This window comes from Cyprinodon tularosa, unplaced genomic scaffold (genome assembly GCF_016077235.1).
Source record: "Cyprinodon tularosa strain WSP-4 unplaced genomic scaffold, ASM1607723v1 ctg316, whole genome shotgun sequence".
NCBI classification, from domain to species: domain Eukaryota; kingdom Metazoa; phylum Chordata; class Actinopteri; order Cyprinodontiformes; family Cyprinodontidae; genus Cyprinodon; species Cyprinodon tularosa.
This window is the reverse complement of record NW_024039026.1, coordinates 384,176-405,708: the sequence shown is the minus strand read 5'-3', so window position 1 is coordinate 405,708 and position 21,533 is coordinate 384,176. Positions and strand designations below refer to the sequence as shown.

Sequence of the window (21,533 nt, the reverse complement as noted above, 5' to 3'; positions counted from 1 at the left end):
GCACCCACAGGCTCAGAAGTCTCGTGCATCGCGAGAGTCAGTCTTGCTTTACGGCGAGAACTGCTACACACTAGTGATGGGTTGATGAGGCGTCATGAAACGTTTCGACACATTACCAAACTGTATTGATACTGTGTCGATACTGTGTCACTGAATACTGACACCTGCTGGACATTAAAAATCCCTACAGGCAACCTAGTTGACAGAGTTAACTGACACTGATTTGATGACCTATTATATACACTAATATGATGCAATTCATTGTATGATGCATTGTATTATTATTAAAACATATTTGATATTTTAGAAACAGTCAATGAATAATGAGAACCTGCATCATAATTTAATAATCTCTAATCTGTATTTATTTGTCTATCCTCATCCCCCAATACATCTTCCTACACCTTATTTAATTGATTTTATTTTTCTATTGTATATACTGTGTCTAAACATCCTCTATTTTCTTGTATGTGCAATTTTTCCTGCTACTGGAAATACAATTTCCCGAAGGGAGTAATCCCAAGGGATTAATAAAGTCAAGTCTAAGTCTAAGTAAACATGTAGTAAATGAAGATGCTTGTTCACTGGTATTTTTTTTTTTTTTACAAATTTTTATTAAAAAAAATAAGTTTTGAAATTCAGTCTGTTGCGCTTTTTTGATATTAGTTCTCCAGCTGTGGAAAACACCCGCTCACACGGCACAGATGAAGCTGGAGTGCACAAAAATTTTAAGGCCAGGTGGAAGAGGTTTGGATGAACCGTCCTTTAGTTTTTCCAATATACAAGAGGATCCTGGGACCTCGCAATATTGCCCTCTGCCATGTATCTCTGCACCTCAAGGATAGCATCAGCTGTGGCACTTTTGGTCTGCCTCCCCACTTCGAGATCAAAATGTTCCCAAAGGTCATCTTAAAAAAAAAAAAAGTATTTTAGTACATGAATCAAGTGGAAACTCTGAGAGGAACAGGATGAAACAAGGAAATTAAAACAAATACCTTATTTTCCGAAATGACATCAAAGTGGTCCCACACGGCAGAAACCTTTCTTTTTGCTTGAGGAAGCTCCATAATTTTTGATGAATTTTATATTCGCAAAACACGCAAGATTGTTTTGGCAGATGCATCTCGTTGGCAGATGCGCATCCTTATAAAGGCTTGTCAGTCAGTTCGAAACATCGGTCACGTGACCGATACAGGAACTGTTTCGGTCACGTGACTTTTCCGTAGCGATACACACGTCGACACAGGTTTCGCTCTATGAGACAGACACATGCGCCGACGCATCGGTGTTGCCCGACCCATCACCAGTCATAAGTGTTCAGTTTACAACCGCCACCATGAGTCTTGAAGGAGGGTTTGCTGATAATCGTTTGGGACAGTGTAGTTCTTTTTATTTGAAGTAAAATACGCTGTCTCTCAGTGTCTCCACATACAAATGTTTCACTAAAACTTGTCTTATTGTATGTAGTTACAAAAATGGGCTTTTCAGAATGAGAATATCCCTCAGGCAAACCTCGGGGCTATTTAGAGAAGAACCAGGAAATTAGCATGTCGTCAATTCATGGACACTTTACTCATGTAACCTTGCTCAGCTTGTTTGGATTGTTTTTTTTTACAGTGTCCTGCCTGGAAATGTGGCAATTAGAATAATTCTCTTGATGCCAAAAAGAGTCCAACAGATTTTTCTTTCACAAGTGGAGCAGTACGGCTATCGTCATAGTGTTCCGCTTGATTTATGCATGTAAAGAGCTTTATTATAATTCATGCAGGGAGTATTATAGATTATATGGTCACTGCAGTGGGAAAGTAGAACAGGAAAGGAAACACAGGAAAAAGGAGAAAAGATGAAAGAGTTTGGTTTGTTTTGGAGAATATCTCCCAAATGCATTGAACATTTCTGCATGGGAAACGCACTGCAAAGACATAAAAGTCAGTAGATAAAACTCAGACCTTCATAAAAATTGAAATCTTTTACCAAATAATATTAAATAAAATGGAATTTTTTTTCAACAAAGAACACACAGCTTTGAGCTTTAGTAAACAGAAGTGTCCCATTTGCAGGGTAATCCAAAGGGTTTGTGAAACTAAAGCTTGGAGAAAAAAATGTATTCATGTCTGTTTTCCTCCAAGATCTCAAAACAAAAGAGTTTTATGACTTTGTTAAGTCTTTTATTTGGATTAACAAAAAATTGTTTTTGGTCACAAAATCTAGAATAATTTGAAACAACCCACACCAAGACTTTCAATGGATCAATCTCACGATGCAACCATAAATCTAAACAGATTGCTAATTGTGTCACACTATGAAAGGGAATGCTTTGTTTTATTACGTCTCCTCCACTGTGGAGGGATACACAACCTAACCCAGATCTTCTGAAGTTCTGATCCCCTTTATATTCCTCATCTAGTTAGTTCCAGTAATCCGTCTTTCTTTAGTTCCCTCCCTCCCAGCTGTTGTGCCAAGACTAAACGGTTATCTGGTCCTCTCATGAAATGAGGGAACTGGGGCTCCTCAGGGACCACACCAATCTTTTCTTAACGCTGCTGTCTGGTGAGATAGGCAAACCACAAAGGGGGGATGGGGAGTGGTTCTTTGAGTCTATACTTTATTTTCTCTTCCATTCAAACTGTTTATTAGAATTCAGAATTAGACAATAGCAAACTTTCATTTTGACTTCTTAGAGATAGAAAGGCTTTTGTTATTCTAGATATTTGATATGTTAATATCCCATTTGTTTTAGAGATTGTGCTCTGCTCATTAAGCATTGCTAGAGCTAGATTTTCAAGTTTTTTTTTTTTCCCCCATTGTTCAGTTAAAATGCTGTCTAGCTGATAGAAAATGGATTCTTGAGTTTTCTCATCCAATCTGAACCGAAAACTATCAATCTCTGAGGTAAGTTTTTAGAATGATTTAATAGAGACATTTCTGTTTACCAAAATCACATTTGTTGGGTTAATTTTACACATGGAAATGCTGTGCAGTCAATCTGTAAAATGAATAACACTGAGGCCAAATCTTGACTACATTTCCAAAACTGGGTCTCAATGCCATTTTCCTTAAACAGTGTATTCACTTTTCTGCAAAATACATGTACCAGCTTGTTTAGGTATAACTAAATTTAGAATATTATCAAGAGATCTTTAAGCATGCAAACCTGTAATGCCAAGACTTTAGCTTGTGATAATGCATCTTGCTTTTATACCACTGGTTTGTTTTCAGACTGTCTTGCTGTGACTGAAAGATTTTAATCAAACATTACCCTGAGAAGGGCTGTAAAAATGGCAGGAAGGTAGAATTTGAAGGTGTGCGCCAAGGTTGCGTTTCTGTTTTGTAATATGGTTTACACATTGATGACTTTCTACCTATAAACCTGCATTTCTGCATACCAAGTGTGCATGTTTTGCATCAAAATGTCAAGTTTCAAGCACAGATGAAGCTGCTGTGACAATTTGCTCCAATAGTGTTACTGCCTTTTTCTATTGTTGGTCACTGACAAAAACCAAAATTTGCCAAATTGTTCAATCGGAATCTAAAATTGTAAAAAAAAAAGAAAAATAATAATAAGTCCTACACTGTGTTCATTCTAAGGCTAAGAGGAAGCATTTCGTGAACAAAATATTAATGTTGAATTTTTATTTTACAAGAAATATACATTTTTGTTGAAAATTATGTACAAAACTTACAAATACAAATAATTTAAAGATTTTAAAAAAACACACATAACACAAAAACTACAATGGAGTTTAACACAATGGAGAGAAAACATATCTGAACTTGGATATATTCTCAGAAATTCAATCCAAAGCAGTACCTTGGTTTATAACAAAAAAAAAAAAAAAAAGTGAAAAGAGATTGCTTACAAAATATAATACAAAAAAAGGTTCAAGATGTGGAGAGGTGATGAAATTTACCAAAGACGAAATATAAATGCCACAATAAGTGTAAAAAAAACCCAAACGGTATACATACTGGTGAGTTGTTGCAGAGTACATTCAATGGATGTTTCTTATTGTGCACCCCCTGCTATGCAGTGGACGTAAGGCTATTCATATAAAGGCAGTAATATTGGTCAAAATTTGCATTTGATGTGTTTCAATGAAAAACAAAACCCTGAAATAGGACCACTTTAAAGCACATTGTTCAAAAAATTTTGGCTTGAATGAAAAAATAAAAAAAGAAGAAAAGATTCATTGTGAGATTGTTGCTTTTACCACTCCAAGTAACACCATATTTAATCTTTGTGCAAGACTTTGTGTGCAAAAGGCCGCGAATTAGCAAAATATCTGTGTGCATTTTATGTTTTGTTTTTTAAAAACATGTGAAAATTGGAGTTTGAAGATCTCCGTTTTGTGCAACGTGTGGGGAGCACCAATACGAAGGACATACGTAAGAGGTTATCGATTTGCCACAGGTTAACCTTCGCTACCCGTCAAGAGCGGCACTTCATTCGTTCTTGCTGCTGCGAGCCCCTCAAAGGCAAACATGGGCAGCGGGGCCATGTCCCGGCCAGGGCCAACACTTTGTGGCTACCGGCGGGTTCTTGGCCAATATTGACATGGCAAACACAATCACTTCAAAGGCTGCTAGAGACAGAACATGAGAATGTTTTTGCTGTGAAAGTTTTTTCCCACTTAGGCCCCTGAATTATAGGCTGCAGCGCTGTCAACTAGGATGCAGAAAAGAGTAAAGTAAAATCAGCAAATGGCTCAACTCAGCTTACATTTCCTTGCCGTTTTAAAATATATTTCCTCTCTCATTTGATGCAAGGGCTCAGATGGAAGACATCACAGTTTGGTTGGTGATAATATAAATACCAATTTCTATAAGATATCAAGAGCTTAACCTAATAAATCAAATACCAAAGAAACAGAAAAAAAAAATTGTCCTTCACACCTTCACTTTAAGACGAAGGTTTGGCTCAGGTTGTAAAAGCAAGTCTGCCCTGGAGTGGACTTTAACACACCCTGATCTCACTGAAATTGTGCAACGGCAGACGCAGAAACCCACAAAGCAACTGAACAAATGCAACAATGTCCTTCATTTGAATAAATATCATTAAAAGCACCAATATGGTGGATAGAAATAGTTTAAACAATGGGAAAATCAAACCAATTTCCACATACAACTTCAGCCAATGAGCAGAAATAAAAATCACTCATGAACTACTGCTTGTTTGAATGCATCAGTAGACACTTGTGACTCTTTCTCAAACCGTATAAAAAAAGAAAATCATAAATAATGTTGATTAATGAGGCGACATCTCCTGCTTTTTTGTTCATTATTTGTTGAGTTTGATCCCCCATTTGAAAGTTATCAGCTCTACAGTCCTTCAAAGTATGTTATGATGATTCATAGCCACTCAAACATTTCACATTGGACAAAAAAAACTCATCCTTCCAGCCAACACTAGATGAATAGATTTTATCAACCATGATGGCCGGTTTTCACGGCTCAAGATTCAGTGTTGTCTTCCTTCGTGTATTCCTCCACCAGCTTCTCATAGGAGTGGCTGTGCTCTGAACAGTCCGTCGTAAAAACATAGCCATCGCATTCTGAGCTCTGGTCCTCCTTGGAGTTTGTTTCGATGTTTTCGTCACACGTTGTGATGGAGATTTTTGCCTTTGAGTCATCATCGTCTGCATCGTCGTCTTCCAGTTCCTCAAAGTTACTGCCAAGAAAGTTTTCTTCATCGATAAAAGTTATGTTTGCGTTCTGGAAGGTTAAAGAATGGTAATCTTTAGAGTCCCACGTCCTTCGACATCCCGCGCCATGGTCTCCAGTGGCCTTGCTTTCCGCGTCTATATCCTTGTCGAGTTGGTTTTCATACATTCGATTTTGCTCTAGATCTGGATCGCCCTCCACCTGATCTTCTGTTAGCAGCAAACCATTATCTGAGCCCAGCAGGTAGTTCTTAGACTTCGAAAAGGCAACAGTGACACGGTCACTAAAACTGTAGCGTCTCTTTTGGCGCGGTGACCGGTCCAGGCTGAGGATGGTGTGACCATTAAACACTGGAGCATCGTTGCAACTCTTGGAGCGATTCATATCTTTGGCCTTTTTGTTTGAATCACATGAGCCACAATTGGCTCTACCTTCCTTTTTGTTGCCGATCTGCTTGATCAAGTCATTGTAGCCCTCCTTCTTCTTTGACAGGAAGCTGAAGATGTTCACATCATTGGGAGTGGGCGGCAAGCGGAGAGAAGCTTTGTGTGCTTCTTTGTAGTGGCGCATCTCCTCAAGTGACAGCTTTCGCAGCTTGCGCCGTTTCTTCAAAGCCTTGTGGGCCTCGATCACCATCCGCACTTTCCAGTTGAAGAACAACGACAGCCAGGCAAGCCCCAGATAGATCCATACTTCCACAAAGTAACGGTACAGAGTTGGATAGACTTTCTCTGGATCCACACCTGCAGAAATAAAGAATACTTCAGAATTTCTTTATGGAACGACTTAAAAAACAGCTATGCATTATTATACTATGTAGAAACTCTGATTTATTCAGTTTTTGATGTATTAAATTGTTTTAAATCCTTACCTGCAACCAAGTCCCCAAAACCGATTGTGGTCAAGGTGACAAATGAGAAGTACAACCCTTCGATGTAGGTCCATCCCTCCTGAGACATGAACACAAAAGGTGGGAGGACTAAATGGATCAGCACACCCCAGAGAAGAAAAATCGCTGTGCAGGTAAACTGGGCTTTTCTCTGGAGAAAAACAAAAACAGAACACATTTAGGTTGAAAATATATGCTTCCTGTAGGGCTGTGTTGGTGGTTCAAATCTATCTTTAACTCACCAATGAAAACCCCTTTCTGGTTAGATACTGTCCCAGGTGCTTCGCTCTGCCACCAAAGAACTTTCCCAGTTCACTAATCCAGGTAAGACATAGTGGCACTCCAAAGAGTCCGTAGAAAATGCAAAACACCCTGCCAGTTGAGGTTTTAGGGGCGATGTTCCCATATCCTTTAGAAAAATCAAAAAGCAATCACATTAACTTCAAACAGAAGCTTCCACAGATGTATGACAGTAGAAAACCTAGAAAGATACACCTGTTTAGAGGGTATTCCTGCTTTTAAAGAACTAAAAACACAAATTTAGGGCTGAAATAATCAGATAAATCGAAGGTAATCAATTGTTGAAAGAATTTTCTCTTTAAATTTGTAATTGATCAATCATTAAATGGAGTATAGAGACTGTAAAACATGCCTTAAGCTGACAGAGCGACCAACTTTTTAATTTTTTTTTTTTAATGAATGACTAATTTATTTCCATTTAAAGACTAAAAATAAAATAATATTTTTTACAAAAAAATCCATCACCCAACAACCGAAAAAAGGAATAGGCTGAAGCCCAAAGGCATATTTTTGCCACAACTTAGAGCAGCAATTATACTAAAATTGTAACAAAATACAAAAACATTTTGCATTTAAGATAAAGAAACAAATTTCATCTGTCATTATGCTTTATTTCTAAAGTTGAGTTTCACTTGGTTTCATTTCATGAAAAAACTTCTTTAAGGAACCTTTAGCTATCCAATTATTAGTCAATTAACCGAAAAAATAATCGACAAATTATTTGATTTGCAAAATAATGGTTAGTTGCAGCCCTACCCAAGACTGCGTTGTATCCAGAAATACCACAACTGAATAAATTATTTAGATATTTAAGTATTAGCATTCATTTTTGTTTGTAGACAATCCTTTAAATGAATGATCACTTTCTTAAATATCTTACAACTAACTGATTATAAAAAAAATGGTTTTGTAAATATTTTTTGGCAATAGACCAAAATTGAATTAGTTTACCTGTAGAGTAATTCAATTACGGAAAAACAGGCCTAACTGATTGGGTTTCGAAGAGAAAAAAATATGAATTTCATTTTAAACTCTAAAGATATTTACATCTTTTTAAGATTTGAGTCATCATTTTCCCATCCACATTTGTTCAAAAAAAGCTAAAAACCAAGTTCCAGATGGCAGTGCCATTCCTTTTGTGTTTCCTTAAGAATTACATCCAAATTAAGTTTATTTACTAGATCTTAGCGCTATTAAATACAGCTCATGAAGTTGTATCCATTTTTGTTTGAATTATAAGGCTAACATAGCATTAATCCTTTGAACATTCACTGTGCTTATGTAAGTTTTAGTAAGATTTTTCTACTGCACCCTCTTATATAATTCTGTTAAATGCTCTGATTGTAAGTGGGGCTGCAACTAACGATTATTTTGCAAATTGATTAATCTGTCGAACATTTGTTTGTTCAATCGATTAATAATCAGCAAAAGGTTCCTTAAAGAAGGCTCTACAAAAATAATACAAGAGAAACTAAACATTTTCCACTTGTGTAGATCTGTATAGAGCATATCTTAAATGCAAAATGGGCATATTTGTATAGTTGCTGCTCAAGGTGGGTTGCTTTGTCAGCTAAATGCATATTTCAGTGTCTACACTCCAATTAACGACAAATCTATAACTAAACTAGTTGACGATTATTTCAATAGTCATAATCATGATTCATTGTTTCAGCCCTAATTGTAAGCTACAAAATTTTGACCCAGATACCAGTTTAAAACAATAAAACAGTTACATAAACTTTTGCATGTTTGTGCAAATGAATATCCAAAAGCGGAGATATTTTCTAATTAATAGAGGCCTTCAGAAGTTGCCTTGATAATCAAACCTACCAATGGTGGTGATAACTGTGGCGGCAAAGATGACGGCATTTGGCCAGTTCCAATTGTTGAACGGCTTGGTGCCAGTTATGGTCACCCCTTGGCCTGCAGCATCAGACACTGCCTGCAGACAAAAGAAATATAAATATTAAAATAATGATAAAAAAAGTTAATGGAATATAACTTTGTAGAAATATATTTCATTAGAATCTATGGACCATTTCTTAAAAGTACAGTTGAGGATTTTCGAGAATTTTTGAAAAGACTCGCCCTCTTTACAAAAAAAAAAAAAAAAAAAAGAAGCTCATTCACAACCCTGTACCCGCTCCCGAAAGCTAACACCTATTAAACGCGTGGAAGAGGGTGCACGAGCCCATTACACCTTGTGCACACTTGGTTTAAAAGTTGTTGTTTGCATCACTCATCCAAGCTTACTTTCCAAGAGAGGATTTGCAATTTTTCCCACTATGTCAGACTCACCACCGGTAAGTGAAAATGGGGACGAGTAAGACGGCCTTACGTAAACAGCTCACCAGAATGATTGACAATTAGAAAGATCACTTTGACGATCCATCTGGAAAAAGAATATACTACTCTATACCTTTAAATTTATTGCAGATTATTTATCAACTTAAACCTTGACAATGAACCAAAAGTAATTAAAGCATGAACTTCAGCAGAAACCCAATCTGCCTAATTTGAATGGAATCAAATTTACCATATCTTTACTGTGACATTAAAGCGCTAACCAGCAGATTTTATCAAACAAGTGCTGCATCCTTAAACACACAATCCTAAATAATGGATGTCACAAAAGAGAAGGAGAACCTCTTAAAAACACCACTTCATACATCCACAACCACAGTTTGAGGCAAACAGCTCCTAATCAATCATTCTTGACCATAGACGTCCTTGAGCTTCCAAAACAAAATATGAAACTCCCCCCATGGGAATAAGCAAACACGGGACCATGTGTGTTGGAACAATGCATTACCCTGGTGAACTGGCAGATGAGGAAATGTGCACACATTAGCAAAATTTGCATAAGTTCCAACATGCTGGTTCCTTAATAATAACTGGTCTGTGACAGCTCTGCTTTGTAATTACTAAACGGGGGGGGGGGCAAATTTGTTGATACGACATAAAGCATTTATGTTGAGGTTCTGTGTTCTAATTTTAAGACTGAAAATCAGTAAAAATGTGACATCTGCACGTCATGGTATAAATGGACACTAGCTTAATGTGTAGCAACAAGTTCAAAGACAAATCTGACTAATTTAGCTGTGCAAAGCGGGTTAAATTATATAAACAAAGAGTTAGAATAAACGTGATCCATCTAATGTCATCTGACCTTAAAGTGTTCCAGCTTTTGTGTAAATAGCAAAAAAAAAAAAAGAAACCTGCTGTTTAATCAGAGGCCAACACAGCTGTGCCGCTTCAACATTTCCCTACATTGTAAGGTCTTGATCACTCGCTTTTTAGGCATTTTGTGGGTTAAATTTCTCTCATGATATTGGCTTTTTAAGTATCTTTGATATTTAGCATTTTCAATTATATAATTAGGAACTAGTTAAACAGAAAAAAAGGCATTTAAAGTAGAGATGCCCCTTTTCAGTTTTTTTTTCTCCAATCAAATCTGATGCCTCGCCACCACTGATCCGATTCAACTGTTGAAAGAATAAACCCTTTATTATGAGTGAAGTGACATAAACATTTTTAAAAAGAAAAAAGGTAAATTAACACAGATATAAATGTACTTTATATTATTAACACATAATCAGTAAAATAAATAACAGCTTCATGAAAAGTGCACTGGATTGGATCCAGTGCATTTAGCAAAGTACCGATATCCGATCCAGCTAATTGTATTTCTGATTCTGATTCCTAGTTGATGGGACAGGTGTTGTAAATGAAACGGTGCCCAGCTTGAAAGAGCTCCTGTGTGTCACTGAATGTGTGCATTGATGACTGAAAGACATCTTCTGCCTCCATTTATCTGTTAACTACAGTGTGTTGATTTCATGTTAATTTGTATTTAAAGACATTTCAATTAGTAGAAAAAATTGCAGGGGGGGGAAACAAAAAAACAACAACTGATCAACCAACATTTTTACGACCCAGAGAGGTCCATAGAGGTACTGCATATCTCTATGGACCCCCTAGGGGTTCTGGACCCCCTGTTGAAGACCTACAAGGTAGAGGATTGGTGCATCTCTAATTTCAAGCAAGATTAATTATACTTCAGCCTCATCAGCCCCAATATACTGTCAGCCAGTTAAAAAGATAATAATCAGATTCTTTTTTCTATTTGTGATTGCACCATCATTTACAGGAATAGCTGACGAAATCCCTCATTTAGGTGGAAGTCGTTAAGGAAAGACATCAGACTGAAAATGAGAGACTTTCAGTATAAGAGGGGGTAACGGGTGTAAAAAGCTTTTTAAAGTGAAATTGTATCTTCTATGACAAGACAAGACATGCCTGGGGATCATTTTGGCTGCTAGACAGAGGCAGAGCCAGGCGATGACAGTAACTTTTGCTGCCTTGTCTGTTAAAGAACATGTTGAGTTTGCAAATATTGGGATCCAGAACTCCCAGATTTAAGAATGTGGCCAAATTATTTTCTTGAGACATTCTAAAATCTCATGTCTATAATATACCAGTTTTCCCTTCTGCTCAAAAGAGCTATTACGAAGGCTTAAAATTATGTTAAATGCTTCACTGATCTTATATTTCATGAAGATTATTAGGCTCAAGGAAGAATGTCATTTCACTTCACCATCGGAAATTGCACTTGAAGATTGCAATTTAATATTTGTAGTCGTATCTTATCCCTTGTCTTTACCGAAACTGATATCTGATCTATCAGGCAGCCAGAGGCAGAGTTGCTACCTCCGCCAAGAAGGCTAGGTTTTTAAGAGGGTCTGTGTATGCGATTGTCTGTGTATAGGATAACTTGAAAATGTGTCCCTCGAGGAACCAAGGAACAATCTATTCAATTTTGGCGATGATCCAGATTGTAATAGATATAGAATTTTTTTTTTTTAAAGATTCTCTAACGTTGTAAGATGGGGATATTTGTCGGAATAAGCAGTTCCACGCTAAACCAGAGGGTGGCAGCAGTGACTATTGACTACATCAGACTCAAAATGTCCAGAGGTATTTCACTGAAGACAAAAAAACACGGGAAAAGGGAACGCTGTTGGTTTGTAAGCAGGATCAATTGAAAACTAATAAACGGATTTTATCGTTTGCACCAAACTACGACAAAAACCTCCTGACTAAGGAAATAAAACAACATGATAAGCCCAAAGTAGGGTGGAGAGGAAAGACAAGTTTACTGAACAAAACCTGCTCCCAACCAGGTTAGCTCTGGGGAGAATGTTACTATGGTAATAAAAACCGAGTTTGAGTAAACTCTCTTTGTGAAACAGAAAACTTAAGAGTTTCCCAGATATTAGGTTTAGAAAAAGTTAGTTTTCACTAAACCTGCTTTGTGAAACAAGGTCCAAGTCGTAGAATCCAGAACTGAAGGAAAGACCAACACAGCTTTAAAGTCTGCTAGTGATTTTCAGGAGGGAAGCGGCTGTTCCAAAGGTTGCATTTCTGAATTCTCCTGAGTGGTGCCCAAATATACACAGGTGAATAAAGTGAATGTGATTGGTCGTTTATCAAGGGAGCGGGATTGTTGTGGCCAAGGTTCGCAAGCAAGTTTTGTTGTGGCTGGTTTGTCAGAAGCATCTTGCTAACCAGTAAGCAACTTAGTGCTACTAGATTCCCAATGGAAAATTCCATTGGGACCAAGTAGCACTAAATTGGTGACTTAGAAACGACACTGTCAAGGAACGCTAAGGACAGCGGAAACATGAAAGAGAAGACTTTTGTGTCGGAGGTCGTGGATGAGTCTCCTCCGTCATCCATTTTTTACTTAGAGGAGGAAAGTGGTGACGAAAATGTTGTGGAAGAGGACGCCAGGGCGGCAGAAGCTTAGTTTGGTGCAGAAGGCTTACATCCGTACATGTTTGAGCCCTTGCCTCGCAACGCTGCCAGTTCTGTTATCTCTACGCCTGCCGAAGACAGAGACGTCCATCCCGGTAAACACTGGGACAGAACTCAATGGCAAAGGAAATGATTTTTATTTCAACCGTTGCGTATATTAGCTGCAACATATGAAATAAGATGCTATGACTGAACAAAATAGATTGACAGATGACCGTTGACATATGATTGGTCGAATTTAGGTGTTCAGGCTGACGTAAAAAAACTGATTTTAAGAGAGGATTTTTTTTAATTGAAATTTTCAAAATTTTGGGACAATATCATTAGATGAAGAATACATTTGTATACATGTTTAAGCCAGAATGATTTGACATTTAAATATTATTTCCCTACGACTTTAACATAGCCGTCCACCGCATAAATGAGCGACAAAGAATAAAGCCTGGAAAACAGATCCAATCCTCTCAGATTAATTTTGCTGGAAAAAGATTCTCACAGTATAACAGTAAAAAAGAATCCACAGATTGATATCCTCCTGTCAGCTCATCCTCTGATAACTTAAAAAAAACCAGTTGGGAAAGAAAGAAAGAAAAAAAAAGAACAAAAGAACGGTTATCATGACAGCTGGTTGCAGAGCGTGCCACTTCAGTTGCTTGGTATTTTTCCACTTCCAAAAGCTACACAGCAGCAGCTGTTTGTAAGATTTACAAAATTACAAACAAAAGACTCACTTAAGCGTCTCTGTGTCATTATGAATTAATCCCTATAATTGAGTTATAAACACAGCATCCGAGTGTATCCACCAGTCAGAGCTCCAACACTAACAAAAACCGCAGCCTTGCTCCATAAATAAAAAAAAACCCAAAACAACTTTAGATTTTTTTAAATCTGATAATATGAAGAATAAGCTAATGGTGAAAGAATTTCTAATCAATCATCTGTTAAGTAGAGAGTATTTGCTTTAAATTACAGTACTGGTTCAGATTCATTAATCCCTTTTATGATAATTAAAACTTTAAGTTGATCAAACTTTAAATGTAATCACATCCAAAGGAATTAAAATCCTTAGGAATTAAAAAGCAGAGTGAAAAGATTAAACTCAAAACACACCTCTGAGAGAGCTTTAATAAATAAATAGATTAATGGACAGATCTTCTTTCATTGTACTTTACAAATGAGGAAGGACGACTTTTCCTGTTTGAGATCAGAAACTCCAGATAGTAGCCAGGTCACAAGACAAAAAAAGTTCTTCCTGAAAACAGTGCGCCGCTTCATTCCCATCAGCCCATTCCCCTGGTCTTTTAACAATAGGATGTTTTACTGCAGAAAATGTGATAGCTGAGTGTTCAAATGTGATCCCCAAGTCATGTGAGAAAATGACTTCTGCAGCAAAATGGTTTAAATGAATTATCCGCCTCAACAGAGATGGCACTAAGTTAATCAAATGCATCTCAAGCAATCGCCTTACAGCCGATTCAGACAAATGTGTATTCAAGCATCCTACTGGTTGCAGAGGCTGTAAACTTTATCCTTTCTCTTATGCTTGTTTTTTCAGCTTATGTGAGACCTAAGGATCAATAGTCAGGGTTTAATCCCTGCTGTAGAGATAAAGTCACTGTCCAGCACCACCCTTGCTGTACTTTAAATATGCCTCTCAAGCAACAATGCTAACAGGCTATAAAACCCAATCTGAACTGTGCCCACTTCAAGGATGCCTGTGGTTAATAGTAAACTCCTTGTTAATATAACAGTGAGGACCGGCTTTTACAAGTGTCGCCTTTCTCGTTTAGCTGCTTGTATAAGCTTTTAACTGTGCACAGAGTTTCCATGATGGAAATCTAAACTTATGCTTAATTACAAGACTTTATCCAAGCTACTTAAACCGACTCCTTTTGCAGCAGGTGTTTTGTCAAACAGCAACTGCTATCTGCACGGCTGTGAAAAGAGTTAGGAAATGCCTAACATGTAACTTGATATGATCTCGGTGTGTAGAGAAGAAGCACACATGGGTAGGGTAAGTCTTTTTTTCCGTCTGCATGAGCGGGAAGTGTTTTAATTTGCGCCTTCTTTTGGATGACTTGCATAACCGAATGCCAAAATTGGGAAGTTTGGAAACCCCTCCCAACCAGAAAACACTAATTTCATTCAGGAGCAGATTTGCTGTGAATAGAGGGGAGGGGGAGGTTCATGGGCATATCCCTTTTCAGTCCCCCTACCAACACTCAAAGAGGAAAAGACAGAAGGGGTATGGGGGAAAATAATATATCCCCCCTGACACTGGGGGGGGGGGACACAGGTTCAGGCATGTCCCTGGGATTGGAAAGTGTGTGTGTTGGGGGGGGGGGGGGGAGCAAACATATGAATGAAGATGCTGCGGTCAAAACTGATAATGAGGTCATCTAACAGCTTTAGAAATTTGAAATTCTTTTCACCCTCCAACATCTCATGTATGCAAAGTTTGGAGGTGGGACAGCTCTAAAATTTCAAAGATAAACAATGTCATGAGGCAAAAGCCTGCAGGAATCACATGACTGTTGACTTTCTATGTCCATTCACTATTTGCTGTATGACTACAGTGTCCCAAATACAGAAGAGGATTAGGGCCACAAATTGTTTTTTAAAAGTTAACAGATTTTTAAATATTTCAGTTTAATATGGAAAAAATCTATTTTTTTTGTGCAGAATTCTGACTTTAATCTCAGAATTTTGGATCTAAATGTAGATGGGCACCATGAAGGAAGAAATGTTTGAGCACTCAGCATCACTGATAAAGATATGAGTTTTTTGGAAGGGGCCAGTGACACATTGGTGGAAAATTATGGAATTAGGCGACTTTTTACATGCCCAAGGGGTCCCAGATGATGCTATTTCATTAATGGAAGAGCAGAAGGTGATAAAAAAAAAAAAAAAAAATAGCCAGTTTAGAGAAAAAAAGTCAGAATTCCGAGATTAAAGTCAGAATTCTATGATTAAAGTCGGAATTAGGAGTGTAAATCACACCCATCATGGCGATTCGATTCAGTATCAATTTCCTGACCCAACGATTGGATTATTTCTGATACTCAAGAATACACCATAATACGATTCGATTAATTTGTTAATTTGTTTTTTTACCCTACAGGCTGGACAACGTTTCAAATTTGAAATAAATCAATGAAAGCTGTAATATCGTTATGCATTTTATTTGAGAAACAACAGCAAATAACAGAAGTAGCAAAATTTAACTCCACCTGGGCCTATGACAACCTCATTCACTGAAAAATAATAATACCTCTGTGTTTACACGAGTGTGTGTGCAAGTGGAAAGAGGGTAGTGGCTAAAAGAAGCAAGGTAGGAGGGCAAAATAGGTTTAGCGCCAGCGAAGCACGGGAGTAAGAATTACGTCCAAAAGCAAATGGAAAAAAAATAAAAATGAATCAATACTTTTGCGGATGTGTCGATGCAACGGATCATCAGCTGTTGGATCGATTATTATTTACACCCCTAGTCAGACTTCTCAGATTAAAGTCGGAATTGTTCAAGTCGGACCTCTCAGATTAAAGTCGGAATTGTTCAAGTCGGACTTCTCAGATTAAAGTCGGAATTGTTCAAGTCGGACTTCTCAGATTAAAGTCGGAATTGTTCAAGTCGGACTTCTCAGATTAAAGTCGGAATTGTTCAAGTCGGACTTCTCAGATTAAAGTCGGAATTGTTCAAGTCGGACTTCTCAGATTAAAGTCGGAATTGTTCAAGTCGGACTTCTCAGATTAAAGTCGGAATTGTTCAAGTCGGACTTCTCAGATTAAAGTCTGAATTGTTCAAGTCGGACTTCTCAGAATAAAGTCGGAATTCCTCGAATCAGACTTCTCAGAATAAAGTCGGAATTCCTCGAATCAGACTTCTCAGAATAAAGTCGGAATTCCTCGAATCAGACTTCTCAGAATAAAGTCGGAATTCCTCGAATCAGACTTCTCAGAATAAAGTCGGAATTCTTTGAATCAGACTTCTCAGAATAAAGTCGGAATTCTTCAAGTCAGACTTCTCAGAATAAAGTCGGAATTCTTCAAGTCAGACTTCTCAGATTAAAGTCGGAATTCTTCAAGTCAGACTTCTCAGATTAAAGTCGGAATTCTTCAAGTCAGACTTCTCAGGTTAAAGTCGGAATTTTTCGAATCAGACTTCTCAGAATAAAGTTGGAATTCTCCGATTAAAGTCGGAATTCTCCGATTAAAGTCGGAATTCTCCGATTAAAGTCGGAATTCTCAGATTAAAGTCGGAATTCTCAGATTAAAGTCGGAATTCTGACTTTTTTTCCTCATATTATACTGGAATAAAATGTAAAAATCAGTTAACTTTTTTTTCAGTGGCCCTAATCCTCTCCTGTAGCCAACAGCCCATGCCCTCCTATAGAAAAAAGAAGAATGAATCATCCACTGGGACTCTGCAGCTGCTGATACCATGAAAAAAGGGAGAAAATTTGCATCAATTAGCTGCAAGCTGCATGTCATAAATTACTTATCATATTGCCACAAAGAGATAAGACAACGTCTGTAGGTTTTATGGAGAGAATCCAGGGCCTGAGGCGCCTCTTTGCAGGGTGTGTTGACCCTCAGTGCTGCACCATCTCATAACTCAGCAGCTTTGTTAGTTGACAGTGAAAACTTTCCTAACCAGCTGAGACTCATCCTGTGTCACCCCCTCTTTGAGAGCAAAACCATTCATTTTGCAACCATGCACTGGTGAGCTGAAAGCAGCAACATCTGAACATACCTCTAGTATTCGGTCCAAATCCCCTTTGGTCAGGCATGGGTAGTCCTCAAGTATTTTGTCCTTTTCCTCTCTGTAGTGCTTCACAGCCTGCTTCCAGTTGGGCTCCTCGAGGACCTGAAAGATTGCTGCCCCGATGGAGAGGTAGAAGATGATGGCAGAAGTGAGCAAGGGGCCTTTATCTACCATACTTCTTTGCAGGAGAGCGGGGGCAAAACAAAAGGAAGATGGTAGATAAGAAACAAAAAGCCGACTTTACGCGAGGCTCATCCTTAGAAGGCAAAAAGTTAAAGTAAATTTGTTCCTCTACGTTGCGACAGAGTTGGTAGCAGACAGTGGAGCACGCGGCAGCTGACAGCATCGGGCTCGAGACGCACAGTAACAGAGGAAAGAAACGTATATTAAAAAAGGCTGGAGTGAGCGCGCGGGCCAGTTCATCCACTTGTTGCAGTATATGTTTCCACGTGCGCGTACAGCGGCCAACTGCGACCTAAGTAGAGAGCAGCGGAGTTTGGAGGGGCGGAGATCCGCCCCAAACAGAGGGAGGGCAAACACTCCTGCTGCTACTGCTGCCATAAAGTTAGGACACAGGTGCACAACTCCCAGAGACAAGAAAACACCTGAGGGCCGCGTCATAACACCGAACCGCTGATATCAGCAGGGTTGATATGATCAGGGTAGGGTCAGTTTAGATAGAAATACAACAATATCAACTTTTTTTCTCCATATTGATTATTATAATACAGGAATGAGAGAACTTTAATGTAAATTATGTTTACTCACCTGGAGTATATGGCCTCTATCTAAACATTATTGGTTTTGTTTTTAGTCCTACTTTACTATTATTTTCTTATCAGTCACTTTCTTTAATATGATCACTATTTAAATTATTAGTTTCTATTATTTAAACCGTTATGCCACACCAATTCGCTTTTCCTATAATGTTTCTTTTCTTTTTTTTTTCTTTTTTTGCAGGAGTAGCTCTTTACATTTGTAGCAGCCGAAATAAACTTGACACGCCTCCAGAGGCGGTTCTAGACAGGGGCCAACCTGTTCCTGTGCCCCCTGTAGAACTAATCCTGTCCCCTTTTAAGGCCCCTGTACTGAAAACACACGTAACAAAATTGATGGAATTAGCAGACGCAAATATGAAAAACATAAAAAATAATACTTTTTCAGATCTGTTTTTGCAGTGTAACTAAATTCAGTTTCAATTCAGTTTATTTATGTAGCACCAATTCACAATGCATGTCATCTCAAGGCATTTTACAGTTTACCAGATCATCCAGTCAAATTGATTCAAAGTTTTCTATCTAAGGAAAACCAGTTGATTGCATCGACTCATTGACTGGAATGCAATCTCTCACACTAAGGATGCTTGTAGCGACAGTGGAGAGGAAAAACTCCTTTTTAACAGGAAGAAACCTCCAGCAGAACCAGGCTCGGTGTGAGCGGCCATCTGCTGAGGCCAATTGGGGTTCAAGGAAATAGAAGTAATCAATTTCTAATGATCATATAGGATGAAAGATGAGACCTCTACTGATTTGTACCTTGGAACAATTTAATATTTTGCCTTGACAGTTTACTTTAACAATTATTTAGAACTTTCATTAGTTTTAGCTTCACCTGTGCTTAGAAATTATCCGTTTTTATTAGTGCTGTCAAAATTATCGCGTTATTAACGCGTTAACGCGAGGCCATTTTAACGGCGATAATTTTTTTAACGTGAGATTAACGCTATGTGGTTTTATGGTACAATTTTCCAAGTACATCCCGCTGCAGCCTGCGGGAAGGCGGGGCTATTTTCCCCCAGTCTATGCATTTCTCATAGGCTTCCAGAGCGGAGCTCCTCAAGGGAAAAAGACGCTCATACACTGGGTGACGCTCGTGCCTTTTCTTTAAGCCCCACCACCAACTAACAAGTTGAGTGTCTGGTAACTAGTAGCAACCTGAAATACGCTGAGAAAACTGATTACTGAGGTGAAATGGAATCTGCTACGGCACGTCTTGCTGTCTGTGTACGCAACAGGTCGGTATCGCGTGTGTGTGGGTGGGTGTGTCTGTGTGTGTTCTCATTTTTGTTAAGAGGCTGAAAAGTAACTTTCTAGAGCATAGAACCTCCATCTAGTGATGTCGGTCTATTGATTTTGATGTATTGATTGAAAATTGTTCATTATTATCTTGGTTAATTAACATCTAATGTTAACTCTACTAAATTTTATAGCAGTAGGGTAAAATGCTTGTCTTTGTTCAAAAGACTGTATTAACTGTAAAGACTGTCTTTTACATCAGCCTGTTTTCAGGGCCTTTTTTTTGGCTACATATTTGTTATTTTTTGCTACATGCCTCCCCATCTTCTTGCCTTATGTTTCTATGGCATAAATCAGTATCTGTGACCTGTTTTCATTTTAAAAAAAGAACATTGGCACAAACCTAGCCTGTATGTATTTTTTTGTATGTCATCGAGAGTATTTAAATAATTTTCAATCAGGAAAAAAATGTGCGATTAAAATGCGATTAATCGCGAGTTAACTCAGGCATTGATGCGATTAATCGCGATTAAAAAATTTAATCGATTGACAGCACTAGTTTTTATCCATTAGATCATGTATGCAACCCGGGTTTATGGCTCATTTATTATACTAAACACTCTCATCCTATTCACCCCCCCCCCCTCGATAAACAAAACACAAGCCCCATGCCCCCTCTATATTTTGCCTAGAACACCACTGCACGCCTCACCTATTTAATGGTGGGAAAATGTGTAAAATTTGAGAGGCAGCAAATGCGCTGAAAACTGAACTCTATTAATGTTTCATTGCAACTCTTAGAAACACAACCTTATATTTTTTTGTCCTACCAAAATATAACCTGAAGATTTGTCCATAGCCATGTTAATCATTAACTTTTCATAGTGAATTTTTGAAATAAGCCCCTTTTAACCCCTCTTACAACTAAACTGGTTATGTTGTTTTAAATTAAACGAACAGAGGCATCAAAGAAACAGTAAAATAACTCAATAAAAGTAGCTTTATTAGTGGAAAGGTTTGATTTTTAATTAGAACTGAACACATGCGAGACATGCCTGCAGGTCTGAAAAAAAAAAGATAGTTACAAAAAAAGAACTAAACTCCCCCAGATTTTAACTTGTGATTCTATACAATTAAAAGATATGGGTTTAATGTTTGAATTCTGTTAATAGATCTGTTGTTAACTGTGAAAAGGGATTTTCATTTAGATATTTTGTTTTATATGAATCCATTGGACCAGATTTTGGAGTTTTTTCTTTGTTATTTTGTGATCATAATGCATTTAATATTTTATTTCATGGAGGTTTCACCACTGGTTTCAAATTTAGCACAAGTAAAATGTGATTTTATGTTTCACTTTATTTATTTGTCACATAAGAAGTTTATTAGAAGTCACTTTTTTAATGTTTTTACAGTGTTCATGTCTTTCTTCTGCCTTATTTAAAAGCACTTACTTCATGTTATTTTCATTTTAATAAAAAATACTTTTTTTTTATGTTTTTTTATATTGTGCTAAGGTGTCCAATTACAAAACAATCAGAAATTACAGAAGATGAAGATATACTACACTGTGTGAAAGTGATGAAGGAAGGAGGACAAATAAGGGACAGAAAATGGCAAGATGGGCAGTTTAGAATATAGTTAATATGTTAAGCCCAATTGATTGATTGATTGATTGGTTGATTGATTGATTGATGTGTCATTCATTTGGAGTAAATTGGTCTCAAAATTTTTTAAGAGTTTGTAGCTCATTCTTGTCACTGTTTATGATGCAATGAAAAGTCTATACTCTGTGTTTACATATGCACCATTAAACTTATGCAAACACCAGGATAATTTGATTCATGTTTCAAATGTTCTGCCGTTTCTTTCTTAGAATATTAACATTACACACTGATGCACTACCATGAATTATAAGTGCTAAACAGATGTACATAAGCAGGTTTGCATAAGGTGTTTCCTTTTTCTGTGTGAGATCCAAGAATGACCACACCTCCAAGGCTCGAAGCTGGGAAACTAGTATGGATCCAAACACCCAGAAAACTTGCTTAATAAATTACTTTTTAAGCTCTAAAAAAATATTTTTCAA

The 21,533-nt window shown here is 37.6% G+C and overlaps 1 protein-coding gene and 1 long non-coding RNA gene across 2 annotated transcripts; both read right to left on the bottom strand.

Annotated features, from left to right (window-relative positions):
• Positions 1-590: 590 nt before the first annotated feature.
• LOC119788404 lies at positions 591-1,131 on the bottom strand. The gene is made up of 2 exons (XR_005281461.1): positions 996-1,131; positions 591-908 (listed from the first exon to the last, which is right to left on the bottom strand). It is a non-coding gene; the product is annotated as an uncharacterized LOC119788404 (long non-coding RNA).
• Positions 1,132-3,618: 2,487 nt separating this feature from the next.
• kcnk5a (potassium channel, subfamily K, member 5a) lies at positions 3,619-17,913 on the bottom strand. Its single transcript, XM_038292751.1, has 5 exons — positions 17,418-17,913; positions 8,681-8,792; positions 6,793-6,959; positions 6,533-6,701; positions 3,619-6,404 (listed from the first exon to the last, which is right to left on the bottom strand). Exons 1-5 carry the CDS (start codon positions 17,601-17,603, stop codon positions 5,452-5,454), a joined length of 1,587 nt encoding a protein of 528 aa, XP_038148679.1. The 5' UTR covers positions 17,604-17,913; the 3' UTR covers positions 3,619-5,451.
• Between the last annotated feature and the right edge of the window lie 3,620 nt (positions 17,914-21,533).

Bases quoted from the DNA above. Each gene is read 5' to 3' on its own strand.
- kcnk5a (XM_038292751.1), bottom strand. From the start codon at position 17,603: ATGGTAGATAAAGGCCCCTTGCTCACTTCTGCCATCATCTTCTACCTC. The intron at 6,960-8,680 runs GTAGGTTTGATT...ATTTTTCTAAAG, and splicing joins CACAGTTATCACCACCATTG to GATATGGGAACATCGCCCCT. The intron at 6,405-6,532 runs GTAAGGATTTAA...TTATTTCTGCAG, and splicing joins TTTTGGGGACTTGGTTGCAG to GTGTGGATCCAGAGAAAGTC.